This window comes from Chiloscyllium punctatum, chromosome 48 (genome assembly GCF_047496795.1).
Source record: "Chiloscyllium punctatum isolate Juve2018m chromosome 48, sChiPun1.3, whole genome shotgun sequence".
NCBI classification, from domain to species: Eukaryota; Metazoa; Chordata; class Chondrichthyes; order Orectolobiformes; family Hemiscylliidae; genus Chiloscyllium; species Chiloscyllium punctatum.
In genome coordinates, this window is record NC_092786.1 from 36,317,598 (window position 1) to 36,331,024 (window position 13,427).

The window sequence follows — 13,427 nt, forward strand, 5'->3', positions numbered from 1 at the left end:
CAGCTACAAATCAAACAAAGTACAAAGACTGAAAATAAAGCAAAGAACTGCAATTGCTTGAAATGTGAAACAAAAACAGAAATTGAAGGTGAAACTCAGCCCCTAGCAACATCTGTGGAGACATAAACAGAATTAACGTATCACGGTGACGAGAGTCGAAACAACTTTTGCTTCCTCTCTCCACAGAAGTTGCCAGACCTGCTGAGTTTCTCCAGAAATTTCTGTTACTGTTAAAATAGGTTATTACATCTAAAATGACTCTGAAATGAATATTTCGCCTTTAATATTGACTGCGTCTATTGAGAAACCTATAACTGGGCAATGTGAACTGTAGATATACTTTTCCTGGTTTGCAGGGGTCCGAGAAGGAGAGGTTTTCCTATCCTGTGCCCTGCGCTGCACTGACACTGAGCTGAGAGCTTTTCTGGGACTCAGGTTCCTGACAGACACCACAGGGCTGGGGCAGACTGAGCTCCCGCCCGCCGACGGGGCTGATTGGTCCTGGCTACAATTGGTCCGCCCTCCTCTTGCCAAAGCTGTATCCTATTGGTCTCTTCGTCTGTCGATCATCCAGATGATTCTTACCCTCTCCCCATGCACTTTTCCTTTGAAGAAACCTGCGCCCAGTGGCGCCTCTAACTCCGTCAGGAAACACAGGCGCAATTTACCCGCAACTAGAATGTCACTCCTGTGTGTTAAAGGTAAATGAGCTTCAATTTAACTGTTGATTCATGTCCTCCTGAAGTGAGGTTTAATTTTATTTTGGAGGGACATGTGTTTTCAATCCGTGTCAATCCATTTATTTATTTTATCAGTTAAATAAAAGGAAGCAGAGAGAGGTAAAGAACCGAGGCAAGCTGTTGATTGGGGTAACTTAAGCGAGGTTTCTCTGTGGGAGTTGTTGAAACTTGTTGCATGAGAATTTAAAAAGAAATTAAACAGCAGCCCGAAGTGGGGTTTTTGTCTTAATGTGAGAAATTATTTTTTATTTGGAAGTCATGAGCTGGGTTTTGCATGTTCAGCTGTGCTCTTGTGCTTGGCGCTGTCTGTGCTTCAGTCACTTTGTTTACCTCCTCCCGCAGACTGGCCTGGGACTGGGTGTGTTTTTCTTCAATTATTTAAAGGTTACTTTGGGATTTCGGGCGTGGAATGAGTATTCCACCCTAACTGATTGTTCGCGGTATCTCTGTGTGTTCAGAATGGTTCAGTGACAGTAGTGTGCTTAACCTGATGTTTCACAAGCTATCGTCCCATCCCTCAGATGAAATAAGGAATTTTAGTTGCTCGCAAGATTAAGCTCAGCTTCTGCTGAAGACAGTGAGCGTTCATCTCCACTTGGGTATTAGATTGACGCTATTGCAAAGGATTGGTGGCAGTCACTCTGCCCAAGACATTCCAAATGGTTTAGTCACATCAAAGTTGGTGTATTACTGGGTATTTTGATCATTATAATATGTTGGCAGGGGTGGTATCTGTCATTGTTCTACATGTGAGTTTCCTTCTATTGACTGGCTGTCTGCCAGCCCTTCTATTCCACTTTTCCATGTACATTGATCAAGCATTCCCTCAACTGAAGCGAGGCAATTTGCCTCAACTACACTTTATGGTGATGAGTTCCATATATTTACCATTACTTAGGGCAAGAAGTTCCTCTTTGGATTTATTGGTGACTAACTTATTTATGGCCCCTAGTTTAGTTTTGGCATCTGCCCACAATGTGATAACATCATCTTTATGTCTATCCCATCCAATTCCTTTATAATTTTAATTGCCTCTATGAGACATCAGAACGCTGCACTATACTCAAAGTATGTCTAGTACAAGATTAGCAGGAGTCCTCTGCTCTTCAATTCAGCCTCCCTAGGACTGAACACCTATGTTTTGTTTGCTTCATTTTATGACCTTGCTGACATGCATTGCAACTTTTTCAAGACTGCTGGATGTGCGTGGCTTAATCTGTTTGCTACCCTACTCAATTTAGGCACATCTTACAAGCACTACGTGATAATATTTTTCTTCATACTTTTCATTCTATGCAATAAAATTCTATTGCCAATTCCACACTACTCTATAAATTTGTATCTTGTATTTGTTGCGGTCGGCTTCAATATTAACTGTGTATTCACCTCAGTACTATTCGCAAGTGCTGATATTTTACATATGATTCCCAAGATTAAATCCTTTATGTAACAGTGGTGATCTCGGCACCAATTCCTGTGGAGCTCCAGTTCCTATGTTTGTTGGTCACAGTGACTATTCTTAACCCCTATTGTGGGGTTATTGTAGATTTCAATAAGTTTTCTTTCAAATCAACCTGTTCAGACCAGTCATGATACAACTCCATAGTCATTACATCCAGAAGTGGAACTTGAATCTGGAACTCCTGCCCTCGAGCTAGAGATAAAATTGTTCTGCCACAAGGCCCTTTTCAAAATTATTGACGTGTGTTATGTTATTAGTATATTATTAAGTGAACAAAGGCTTAGATACTGTGCATTGGCAATAAGTAACAGGTCTAAATAATGATCAGGAATCTGTGCAGGCTTGGTGGGCTGAAGGGCCCTGTTTTTGAGCTATATTGTATTATTACATATAGATGGTTAGCCCTAACTGGGGGTTCAATTGCACCCCTCTAAAAAGGAACAGACTGAAACTGTAGAAATTGGGTGAGGAGACTCTTGTTTTATAACGTCCAGGTCTCACTTTATTTTCTGGGATATAACATGGTAGGAAACATTGGTTGACGCAAGGTGAAGGTGAAAAACAGAGGGTCGGGAATGGTACTATCCATCATCCCTTCAGTTAGACAGCCCAGCATGATGGGCTAAATGGCTTCCTTCTTTGCTGTAACCAAACTGCGATCCAAAAATTACTTCAGTCAGAAACTAAAATGCCAGTGGCTTGGTAGAGAATGACAGAAGCAATTTAAATTGGTGAGGTTTGATTAACTTTTGATATCCTTAGAGTTACAACTATTTTATCAGTAGAAGAATGAAGTGGATTTATTGACATGGATTCTGTTCCTTCAAAGAGGAAACAATTTGTGGCCTTAATTTTGCCACTTCATATAAGAAATATTTTGCAAGTTGGATGCTATCAGTTGATGTATTGATGAAGTTTTGGATCATCTGTTGTGATTGTAAAATGAGATTTACAAAAAGGATGTTCTGCTAATGCTTATGAAGCATGGTCACAATTTGTTAGATTTTGGAAAACGTATGTTCATTCCATAAATTAATATGTCAAGAGCATTAAAAATTGTAGGAAATATAGCTAAAACTCAATTTGGGGATTTCTATATTCGTACTTTTGTTTAACTGACTCAATTGTGCTCAGGTGTCTAATATAGAGAGGCTACTGACTGTATTTAGTGTTTGATTTTCAGAGGGAGACCTTATTGGATCAAATGATTCCAGCCTTTTATTGAAAAAAATGTCCTAATAAATTAAGTTCCTTCACAGAGCAAGTGAAACATTTTAAAGCATTCATGACTCTCTAACAGGTTTTGAAATAGTCCTGAATGTAATGAGGATGAACCATCATTCCTAGGTCTGGCTTATTACAACAGAGACAAAATTGTAACCACAATAAGAGATTAACAAATCTCAGGAATGTCCAAAGAGACATTAATAGGTGCCTTGAATGTAGCACAAAGTATCATTATAATGAGATGAACTCGCTGGCACATAGAGACAGAAATGCCATATTATGAAGAGAATTCCATGAAGGAGGATGAAAATAATGATACATCTGAGCAAGTTGTACCGGTCACAAGGAATCTTAGTTCTGTGAAGAGTATGTTGGTTCTGGACTCTTTTTGTGCAGTAATAGACAGTACTTGCACTTTATGGGACAAATTAGTTAAAATGCTCAAATACAACCGATGAATTGTGGATGCTGGAAATCTGCGAGAAAACAACGTATAAGAGAAACTCAGCCAGTCTGGCAGTATCTGAAGTGAGAAAAAAAACAGATGATGCCAGACCTGCTGAGTTTCTCTAGCACTTTCTGTTTTAGTTAAAATGCTTCTTTGATTCACTAAGCGTTGAGGATAGATATAAGGTTACGGAATATAAATGTACCACTTGAAGCTCAGTGGTGGCACCACTTTGAGATCACCAAAGAGGTGTGTAATTCCATGTTAAGCAGCTTGAGAAAGCCATGTCATAAACACTGATGTGGGCTCCAGTGAGCTATTTATGCTGTTGAATGAACCTTTGGAAAAGGTACAAGTGAAACAATATGGAACGTGTTAAGTCATCTTTTGGAGAAGCAGTTGATTTGCAGTTTGTAGTCAAGATATTCGTGTTCACCCCTTAAAGCTGATGTTTCTAATCACTCTTCTTAGAAAGTATAAGAGGAGGTAATAAGAGTCAAGATGGTTTAAAAAAAATGCAAATTGTCTTAAGGCTACATGGGCATTTTGCTTGCCCAACTATGAGTTAATTTCAGACTCATCATAGTCATGAATTCCACTGAAAATCCTTTCTGAATTGCATTTTTTTTTCAAAGGAATCATGCAGTGAAATAATGCATAATATTTTAGTTAATTAACCACATTAAAATTTGACAACCGTTGTCCATAGGCATAGTATGCAAAAAAAACTTCAACTAATGATTCATTAGTTTATGAGCACAATTCCAAATAGTTTTCTGTTTGTATAGAACAGTCAGAGATGCTGCAAGCTTACTGCAATTATAATTTGCATTTTTTTCTGCATATGTAAATGTTTTGCATGCAAGGAGGCAGGCTTTTGTCAGGGTCAAGGTCTCAAAAAATTCAGAGAACACATTGAACCCTCTGAGACTGATTTCAATTCAACAGATTAAATACGAAGAAAGAGAGAATCATAGAAAATGGAAAGCTCTTAGTAAGCTAATAGGTGATGTGAGTAAGATCAAACTTATTCATCATAGAAATTGAGGTTTAAAGATCATTCTTTGTGAATAATTGGATCTTAGACTCTGTGCAACTGATATATTATAATCCTTATAACTTTATAATCCAAGTTGTTACAATTTGTGATATACGTCCTGAGGAGCAGAATATGGTGAATCAAAGGTGAGATGTTGTAATGTGAATGATCATAAAGTGTCCTACAGAGCTTTCATATCTGCAGGTCAGTCACCCAGAGAGCATGCTTGGGTATGCATTATAGCAGGGATCAAATGAAAGGATGAGTGCAACAATTGTGGGACATGCAACAGTGACAAGTTTCAATACTAATTGAATGTTCAGGACTGACAGAATTGAATGGAAGACTGGAGAGCTGGAAAAGTGTGAGTAATGATCAGGAGTATGTAATTAACTCCTGCATCAGATGTTAATCAGACATCTGAGAAATAGCTCCCACTGGTTCAACAAGGAATAGTCACAGCAGTAATCTGGACAGACGTGAAAATGAAAGTGGAGGTCAAAGCGTCTGAGTAAATTTGAGGTTAAAGTAAAGATCAAAGCAAGGTCTCATAATAGATTTAGAAATTAGGGTTGCCATGAATGAGGTATTTTATTAGCTCTCAATGAATGGGGATAAATACTGAGAAAGTCATAACTTAGATTATTGGATAGAGTTTGCAATTTAATTTGAGGTTCCAGATAAAGGTTAATTAACATTATCATATTGTTAGATTGATACTGAAATGTCTTTGCAGATTTGTCTTACTGGGTGATAGTGAGACTTGTTGGGTGTTTGAAAGAGTGACTAAGTAATTCTTCTGCAGCTGGAAAAATGATATTGAAAATCTTTTTTGGTCTTTTGGTTACATGCTCATGTGAATGTATGTTATGGTAAAACTATTTTCTAGCGATGGGAGGGTAATAATATTGCAGCGAGTATTGGTTCTGGAGCTGTGCACAAAGGCAGCAGGTGCAATGGTAGATGGTGAAAAGTAAACAAACACGTCTATGGCCTGCGTTTTCTTCCAGACTTTGGTATTTTATACTGAGGTCTACTTTGCTAAACATACATTGTTCAATTAAAAGCAGATCCCACACCCTTTCATTAGTAACATTAGAGGAAAACCAAAGGCATCTTTGATGCAGATTTCCTGAGTGGGGGATGGTACTGCAGAATTTGGAAAATGTATTATAAGGGTAGAATTTACAAAGGGAATCAAACTTTTGGGGCTTTCAAATATATTAGTTTAGATATTAAGCAAAGCAGGGCTGTAATAACCTTAAATTAGCCATCCTTTTTTGAGAATGTTCCCATAACAGTTTTACTGGGTCAACGTCAAAAGATGAAATTAAATTGAAAGGAAAGACAGAGCATTTGTGAAGTTTGATTGGTCAGTTTGAACTGATTGTGTACTTTAGACCAGATTAAATGCTAGTTTTGGTAAGTTAGAGGTGAATGACAGTAAAGTTTAAGAATACATATCAAGGGTGAATACAACATGAAAATGAGTAAATGTGGAGAAATATGTACTCGCATTCTCATCCATAGGTGTTCCATAGAAGATGAAGCTAGTCATTTGCAAGTGTCACACACTCTAATATTCCTGATGTGTAGTCTCAGGCAAATGGTTTCATAACTCATCTGCTGGTTTACAATAGGAAAATGTTTCCTTTTGGAAGGCAAATAAGGGTTTGTTAAATGTACTTTACTGCCAAAACACTGGCGCTCTCCTTATGCCAAAAAGTGTTCACTGTGAGATGATGAATATATTTTCTATGAAATGTTGTGAGTGAGAAACAGACACTAATTGACCATGCTGGCTTGAAACAAATGCTGGGAATAAGGATGTATCTCTCATTAAATGGGTGGCTGTAAGTCATCAACTGGCCTGTTGAGTTATAAGAAGGAAACGGCTTTGCAAAAAAATCATTACCAGTCAGAATTTTTCAGGCACCTCGTAGTGTCACCTGTTGTAGCAGAGTCATACAGCATGGAAACAAAGGCTTCAGTCCTACTGATCCATGCCGACCTGTTACAAAGCTAGTTCCTTCTTTTCAAAAGCTGTACCTCAGCTCAAGGAGATTCTGTCCTTGATTTTTCTCAGAGGGGCAATAAACCGGGCTGGGCTCCAATCAGTCTGGTTTGGTACAGAGATGAAAAGAATTTTGAGAGACCTTTTGTTTCTATGTAAACAGATGAGACTTGAGGCCAAAGTGGTCATGTTTTAGAAGTGACCTATACAATGAAAGGGGAGCGGTCAGCTCTTTAGCTGAGCTGAGCAGTTTAGTTCAGTCTTGAACTGGGAAGTTCAACAGTGAGCTGTCTGGAAACTCTCTCTCTTTTCTGCCCCTCAACTTCAACCTGTAAGCATGTGTTCCATTTATACTGGTTTTTAAAGGGAGTTTGCTTATTGGGACTGTTGTGTATATTTGGAACAGCCTAATTAAGTCTAGCTTGGATAGACTGAGTTCTGTGGTGGTTCTTTATTTCTGTTCTTTGTGTTTCATTGTGTAATTTTGTGAATAAATTTTTGTCTGTTTTAAAATCTGGTAGTCAACCCAGCTTAGGGTGGCACAGTGGCTCAGCAGTTAGCACTGCTGCCTCACAGCGCCAGGGACCCGGGGTCAATTCCAGCCTCAGGTGACTGTGTGTGTGGAGTTTGCACATTCACCTCGTGTCTGTGTGGGTGTCCTCCGGGTGTTCCGGTTTCCTGCCACAGTCCAAAGATGTGCAGGTTAGGTGAATTGGTCGTGAGTTAGGTGTGTTAGTCAGAGGTAAAATATGGGGAGTGGGTCTGAGTGGGTTGCTCTTCTGAGGGTCGGTGTGGTCGGGTTGGGCTGAAGGGCCTGTTTCCACACTGTAGGGAATATAATCTAAAAATTAAAGGCCTGATTTACTAAAAAGAGCGGCACGGTGGCTCAGTGGTTAGCACTGCTGCCTCACAGTGCCAGGGACTCAGGTTCGATTCCAGCCTCGGGTGACTGTGTGTGTGGAGTTTGCACATTCTCCCTGTGTCTGCGTGGGTTTCCTCCAGGTGCTCCGGTTCCCTCCCACAGTCCAAAGACGTACTGGTCAGATGAATTGGCCATGTTAAATTGCCCATCGTGTCAGGTGCATTTGTCGGAGTAAATTTAGGATATGGGAATGGGTCTAAGTGGGTTACTCTTTGGAGGGTTGGTGTGGACTTGCTGGGCCGAAGGGCCTGTTTCCACACTGTAGGGAATCTAATCTAATTTAACTTACTCCGGGTGAGGTTCACTGTACGCATACCAAAACAAATCATAAAGTTATGGTCTGGGGCTGCCTGTTTAAGAATGTTTTGAGTGGTCTGGCATCGTCCATAAAAAACCAAACATCCCAAACTGACCTCATCCCATTAGTCAGCATTTGGCTTATACCCCTCTAAACCCTTCCTATTCATGGACCTATCCAGATACCTTTTAAATGTTGTAATTGTACCTACCTCTGCCACTTACTCTGGCAGCTCATTTGATACACGCACCACCCTCTGTGTGAAAAGGTTGCTTCTTGTATCCCTTTTTAAAATTTTCCATCTCATCTTAAACCTATGCCCTCTTGTTTTGCACTCCCCTACCCTGGGGAAAAGATCTTGGTACTCACCCTATCCAAGCCCCTCATAATTTTATAAACCTCTATTATGTCACACCTCCGCGTGCAACACTCCAGGGGAAATATCTGCAGTCTATTCAGCTTCTTCCTATAACTCAAACCATGGAGTTCTGGTAACATCCTTGTAAATATTTTCTGCACCGTCTCAAGTTTCACAACATCCTTCCTATAGAAGGGCGACCAGAATTGTACACGATATTCTAAAAATGGCCTCACCAATGTCGTGTACAGCTGCAACATGGCGTCCCAACTGCTATACTCATGCACTGACCAATAAGGCAAGTGTACCAAATGCCGCCTTCACCACTCTGTCAAATCTGAGACTCCACTTTCAAGGAAATGTGCACCTGCATCTCTAGGTCTCCTTGTTGGGCAACACTCCCCAGGGCCTGGCCATTAAGTGCATAAATCCTGCCCTTGTTTGCCTTACCAAAACACAACACCTCACATTTATCTAAATTAAGTTTCATCTGCCATTCTTCAACCTGTTGGCCCATCTGACTTCTTGTAGTCTGTGATAAAGTTGTTCACTGTCCCCTACACCATCTATTTTGGTGTCATCTGCCAATGTACTAACCATGTCTCCTGTATTATCATCCAATTAATTCTGTAACTTTTTCTGAAATTTAGTTTGTGAATGTATAACTCTAATTTTTAACAAAGCATGTCTATTATATAAGTTTTACATTAATAGTCTTTGGTAGTAAGAACTTGAATATTTCTGTAGAAAAGGACACAGGGCTCTGTTGCATGCAGACAGGAAAGAACATATGCATGCACTGTACCTACTTCACCTCCTTAAATAGGTGACAGTCATCTGCTGGTTTATTTCTTGGGCAGTGCCTTGATCAATCAGAATATTTTGCCTAGTTTAAATTGTAAACAAAGTTTGGCATTTAACTGTCAGAAGTTATTAACTAGTGTATTCTCCATGGCAACATCTCTACCAATCAGAGTCCACTTATCAACCAATCAGCATCCACCTCTCACACAGTATAACTGTTGGTTTTCTCTTTAAATTGACATTCTTATGAATTGCCCCGGTGAGTTGTAAGACAAAAACAAACTTCTGCAACAAGTATTTTTTCAGTACTTGTATCTTAATTGTATTCAGATGGCAAGCATCAACTGCATATTCATTTGCTTCATTATAAAAAGGAATAGCTAATCTTTGATCTGCTGAAGGAAAGTGAGGTGTCAGTAAAGAATGGAAACTGATGTATGACATATTTTCAGACAGCCCCATCACCAGCATGGTGTTTTCTGCTTTGAGTAGTTTGCTGCCACAATCTTCCTCTCCCAATACTGAACCTGTGATCTGTGTTAATTGGTAAATCTCAACAGAAATGTAATTCAGGTGGCATCATAATGTAGTTTATTGCATAATTGCAGTCGAGACAGTAACCTCCCTTGTCAGGTTTAATTACTAAGGGTTCGCTTTGCTGTACAGTAGAACCTAACTGTCTCCATCTACAAACGGTGTGTACATCATCAGACTGGGTGGAGGTCAATGTGACATTAATTACTTCAGAACTATTACATTAGATAACATTGTACAGTTCATGCCATTGCAATCATTGCTTTTTTTAGAACAATGCACATAGTGCAGGTAGTCACTTGTTCTACTATAGGTATCATCTAATTAACTTGTTATGACACATCTGTGGAGCAGGTGGGACTTAAACCAGGACCTTCATAGCTCAGAACATTACTGCACATGCTCCTGTCACGTATCCCACTATATTATTGGTTGATTGGCTGTTCTGCGAGATGTGAACCAAAAATTGTGTGGTTTAAATGCGACTGGTTTAAAAACAAGTTATTGCTTTTCAGTGACTTCCTATACCATTTGAATTGGTACGTTTTATACTGTGGCCTGCTGAACAGTGACAACAATAAGACAATGTGCAGCAACGTGCTTCACTTCAATGTTAATGCCATTAACTTCTGTTGTTTTTGTGAAAATAACGCAGGGTTGTTCAGCTGTGGGGAATGTACAAAGGCTTTGGCTCTAAAGCTACTTTACTCATCGTGTTTGTCTACAGTTCTTGTTTGGGTTATTTTGCTTTTTTAAAAAAAATAGATGAATGTGTGAATGTTTTGTACATTAGGACTTACCATGTCATTTCAGGGTCACCCATATCTTACAGAATGGGTTTAATCTTAACTAAGGGCTGTCAAGGAACTTCTGTGCTGGTAGAGTTAAAAGAAAATTTGTGATTAAGGAAGTGGCCTGTATTATTTATACAGAAAGTTTATTTTGCTTTGTTCTACTCTAAAGCATTTTTGACATGAAGTAACACATTTTCATGATATTCGTGTGGTTCATGCAGTACTGTAAATACTTGCATTGAGCTTTTACATAGCAACCCAGAGCCAGAGTAGGCCATTTGCTCCCTCAAGCTTGCTTTTCTACTTGAATGTTTATGGCTGGTCGTCAGTCTAATGCCGTTTTCCTGCTTTCTTGCCATATCCTTTGATGTCTATTACACCTTAAAATAATGTCTTCCTTGAATATATTCAGTGCTTTGGCTTCAGTAGCATTCTGGGGTAGAACATTCCACAGGTTCACTACCTTTTGAGTGAAGAAATTGTTGTAAGTAGTTATGTAGTGTTGTGCACAGGGCATTTTAAATAGTTCTTTGATTAAATCTAAGGGTTAACTGTCCATTTAATAACTTGGAGCGTGGCACTGATATTTTTCATTACTTCAGGTGGGTTGTATGTTTTGCAAGTTAATGCAGGAAGTTTTTGCCCTTGTGATATGCAAGTCACAGATCACGTGGTAACTCTGTGGATTCTTTAAAAGATAAGTTTATTCCCTAGAAGTGTCACTGGTGATTCATTACACATACTTTTTCAATGCCAATTAGGAATTAGCAAATTGCCATCCTGAACCACCGCAGGTGTACATTCCTCTGTCAGTGATATATTGTAAGCCATTTCAGAGAGCAATTATTTAAGAATCAGCCATATTACTGTTGGTTGGAAATCATATATACATAGATCAGACCCAAAGGTCTGGATTGGAAATGGACTTCGTGGCCTGAGGGATATTACTGAAACAAGTACTTTTATACAGCAGTCTTGTATTTTCATGATCATTAATGATACTAGCAGTTTATTCCAGAATAAACTGTTGATTTAAACTATTCATTTAAATCCCCCACCCCTACTGTCATGATGGGATTTGAAGTTTTGTTTCCGGAACATTCTGACAGGTTGTTGGCTTGCTGGTCCGGTAGCATTCCTGGGATGCCAGCATGCTAATCTAGTCCTATTTGACAGCACTCGGCCCATATCCCTTTAAACTCTTCCTATTCATCTACCCATCCAAATGTCTTTTAAGTGTTGTAATTGTACCAGCCTCCACCACTTCCTCTGGCAACTCATTCCATACATGCATCACCCTCTGCGTGAAAAGGTTGTCCCTTTTTAAATTTTTCCACTCTCACCCGAAATCGATGTCCTCTAGTTCTGGTCTCCCCCACCCCAGTGAAAAGATCTTGTGCATTTATCCTGTCCATGCCCCTCATGATTTTATAAACCTCTATAAGGTCACCCCTCAGCCTCTGACACTTCACAGGCTGTTGGCGTGCTGGCCAGCATGCTCCCTAGCAACATTCTTGTAAATCCTTTCTGAACCCTTTCAAATTTCACAACATCCTTCTGATAGGAGGGAGACCAGAATGGCATGCAATATTCCAAAAGTGGCCTAATCGATGTTCTTTACAGCTGCAACATGACCTCCCAATCCCTATACTCAATGCACTGACCAATAAAGGAAAACATATCAAATGCCTTCACTATATTTGTTCCTTTTCTTTTTAACTGGTTTTCCATCTGGGTGCTGTGCAGAGTGAGCCAGGAGAAAGCCCACGAAGAGGAAATAAATAAAACAAAAAGGTCTGCTAAGAATATGACCAGCAAATTCTGATGAATCTGTAAGTGCAACCAAATATGTATGCAATGAGAACTGTGATTATGTATGGAATGAGGAATAGCTGAAGTACTGCTAACTCTAAATGTCCTTTTTCATGAGAAGATTAAACAAAATCAATTAAACAATATATAGTGCAAACCATGCATGAGTTTAATGATAGAAGCCTGAGGGCAGTTGATGGTATTTTGAACTCATTTTTTTTCTATTAAGTTTAGATTTTGAAAGTAAAAGTTCAAAGAAATTTTGCAAATTTAGTTTAGTTCTAACTCACCGCGAGAATGGAGTCAAATTTTAAAATGAGTTATTTCCCTTTTATCTGGACTCAGATTTTAGAATATTTGTAGCTGCAAAATTGAAGAGTTCTTGAATACCATTCATGTTGTTACCAGGAAATACCTATTCTGGTATCTACAGTTTGATGCAGCATTTGATAAAGTTATTTCCTATTGAGTGCGTATGAACTTCCAGCTGATCTTTATCAGTGTCCAGAATATTATCTGATTACTGTATTAAGTTTTGAGGAAAGATACACAGAATTTTATTTTAGCATTGTATTATTTAATGTATTATTTTCAAGAGTGTGATTAGGTGTACAACTCAAAACAGTTATCCCTTCTCCAGTAGTCCTAACATGTTTCCAAAGTTGTTGTGCTAAATGAAAGCAAGCTGAATGGAAACCATTATCTTATAAGAAAGTGCAGTAAGGGTGGTTTAAATTCCTGATCAATAACTTTCACATTAAAAATCAATTGGCCACCTTGAGCTTACCAGCCCAATAATTCAGCTAAACACATTTAGTATTTTTATTTACCATAAAAACTCTTAATAACTTGCAAACTCTTTCAACTTACCGACACACTGATCCCCTTGGAACTGTCCTGACTTACAGCTTTCCTCTCCAGTTTCCTCTCACTAGCGAGAGGGAAAGTGTCATGTTGTTGATAGTGGTCTAACAG

General features: G+C 39.0%; 1 protein-coding gene across 1 annotated transcript in view; it reads left to right on the forward strand.

Annotated features, from left to right (window-relative positions):
* Positions 1 to 623: 623 nt before the first annotated feature.
* The window catches only part of LOC140468888 (protein unc-13 homolog C-like), a 587,121-nt gene continuing 574,317 nt past the window's right edge, over positions 624 to 13,427 (forward strand). The window contains exon 1 of the mRNA XM_072564959.1: positions 624 to 701. Coding sequence (XP_072421060.1) covers positions 680 to 701 — 22 coding nt within the window. The 5' untranslated portion in view covers positions 624 to 679. The remainder of the gene's footprint in view (positions 702 to 13,427) is intronic.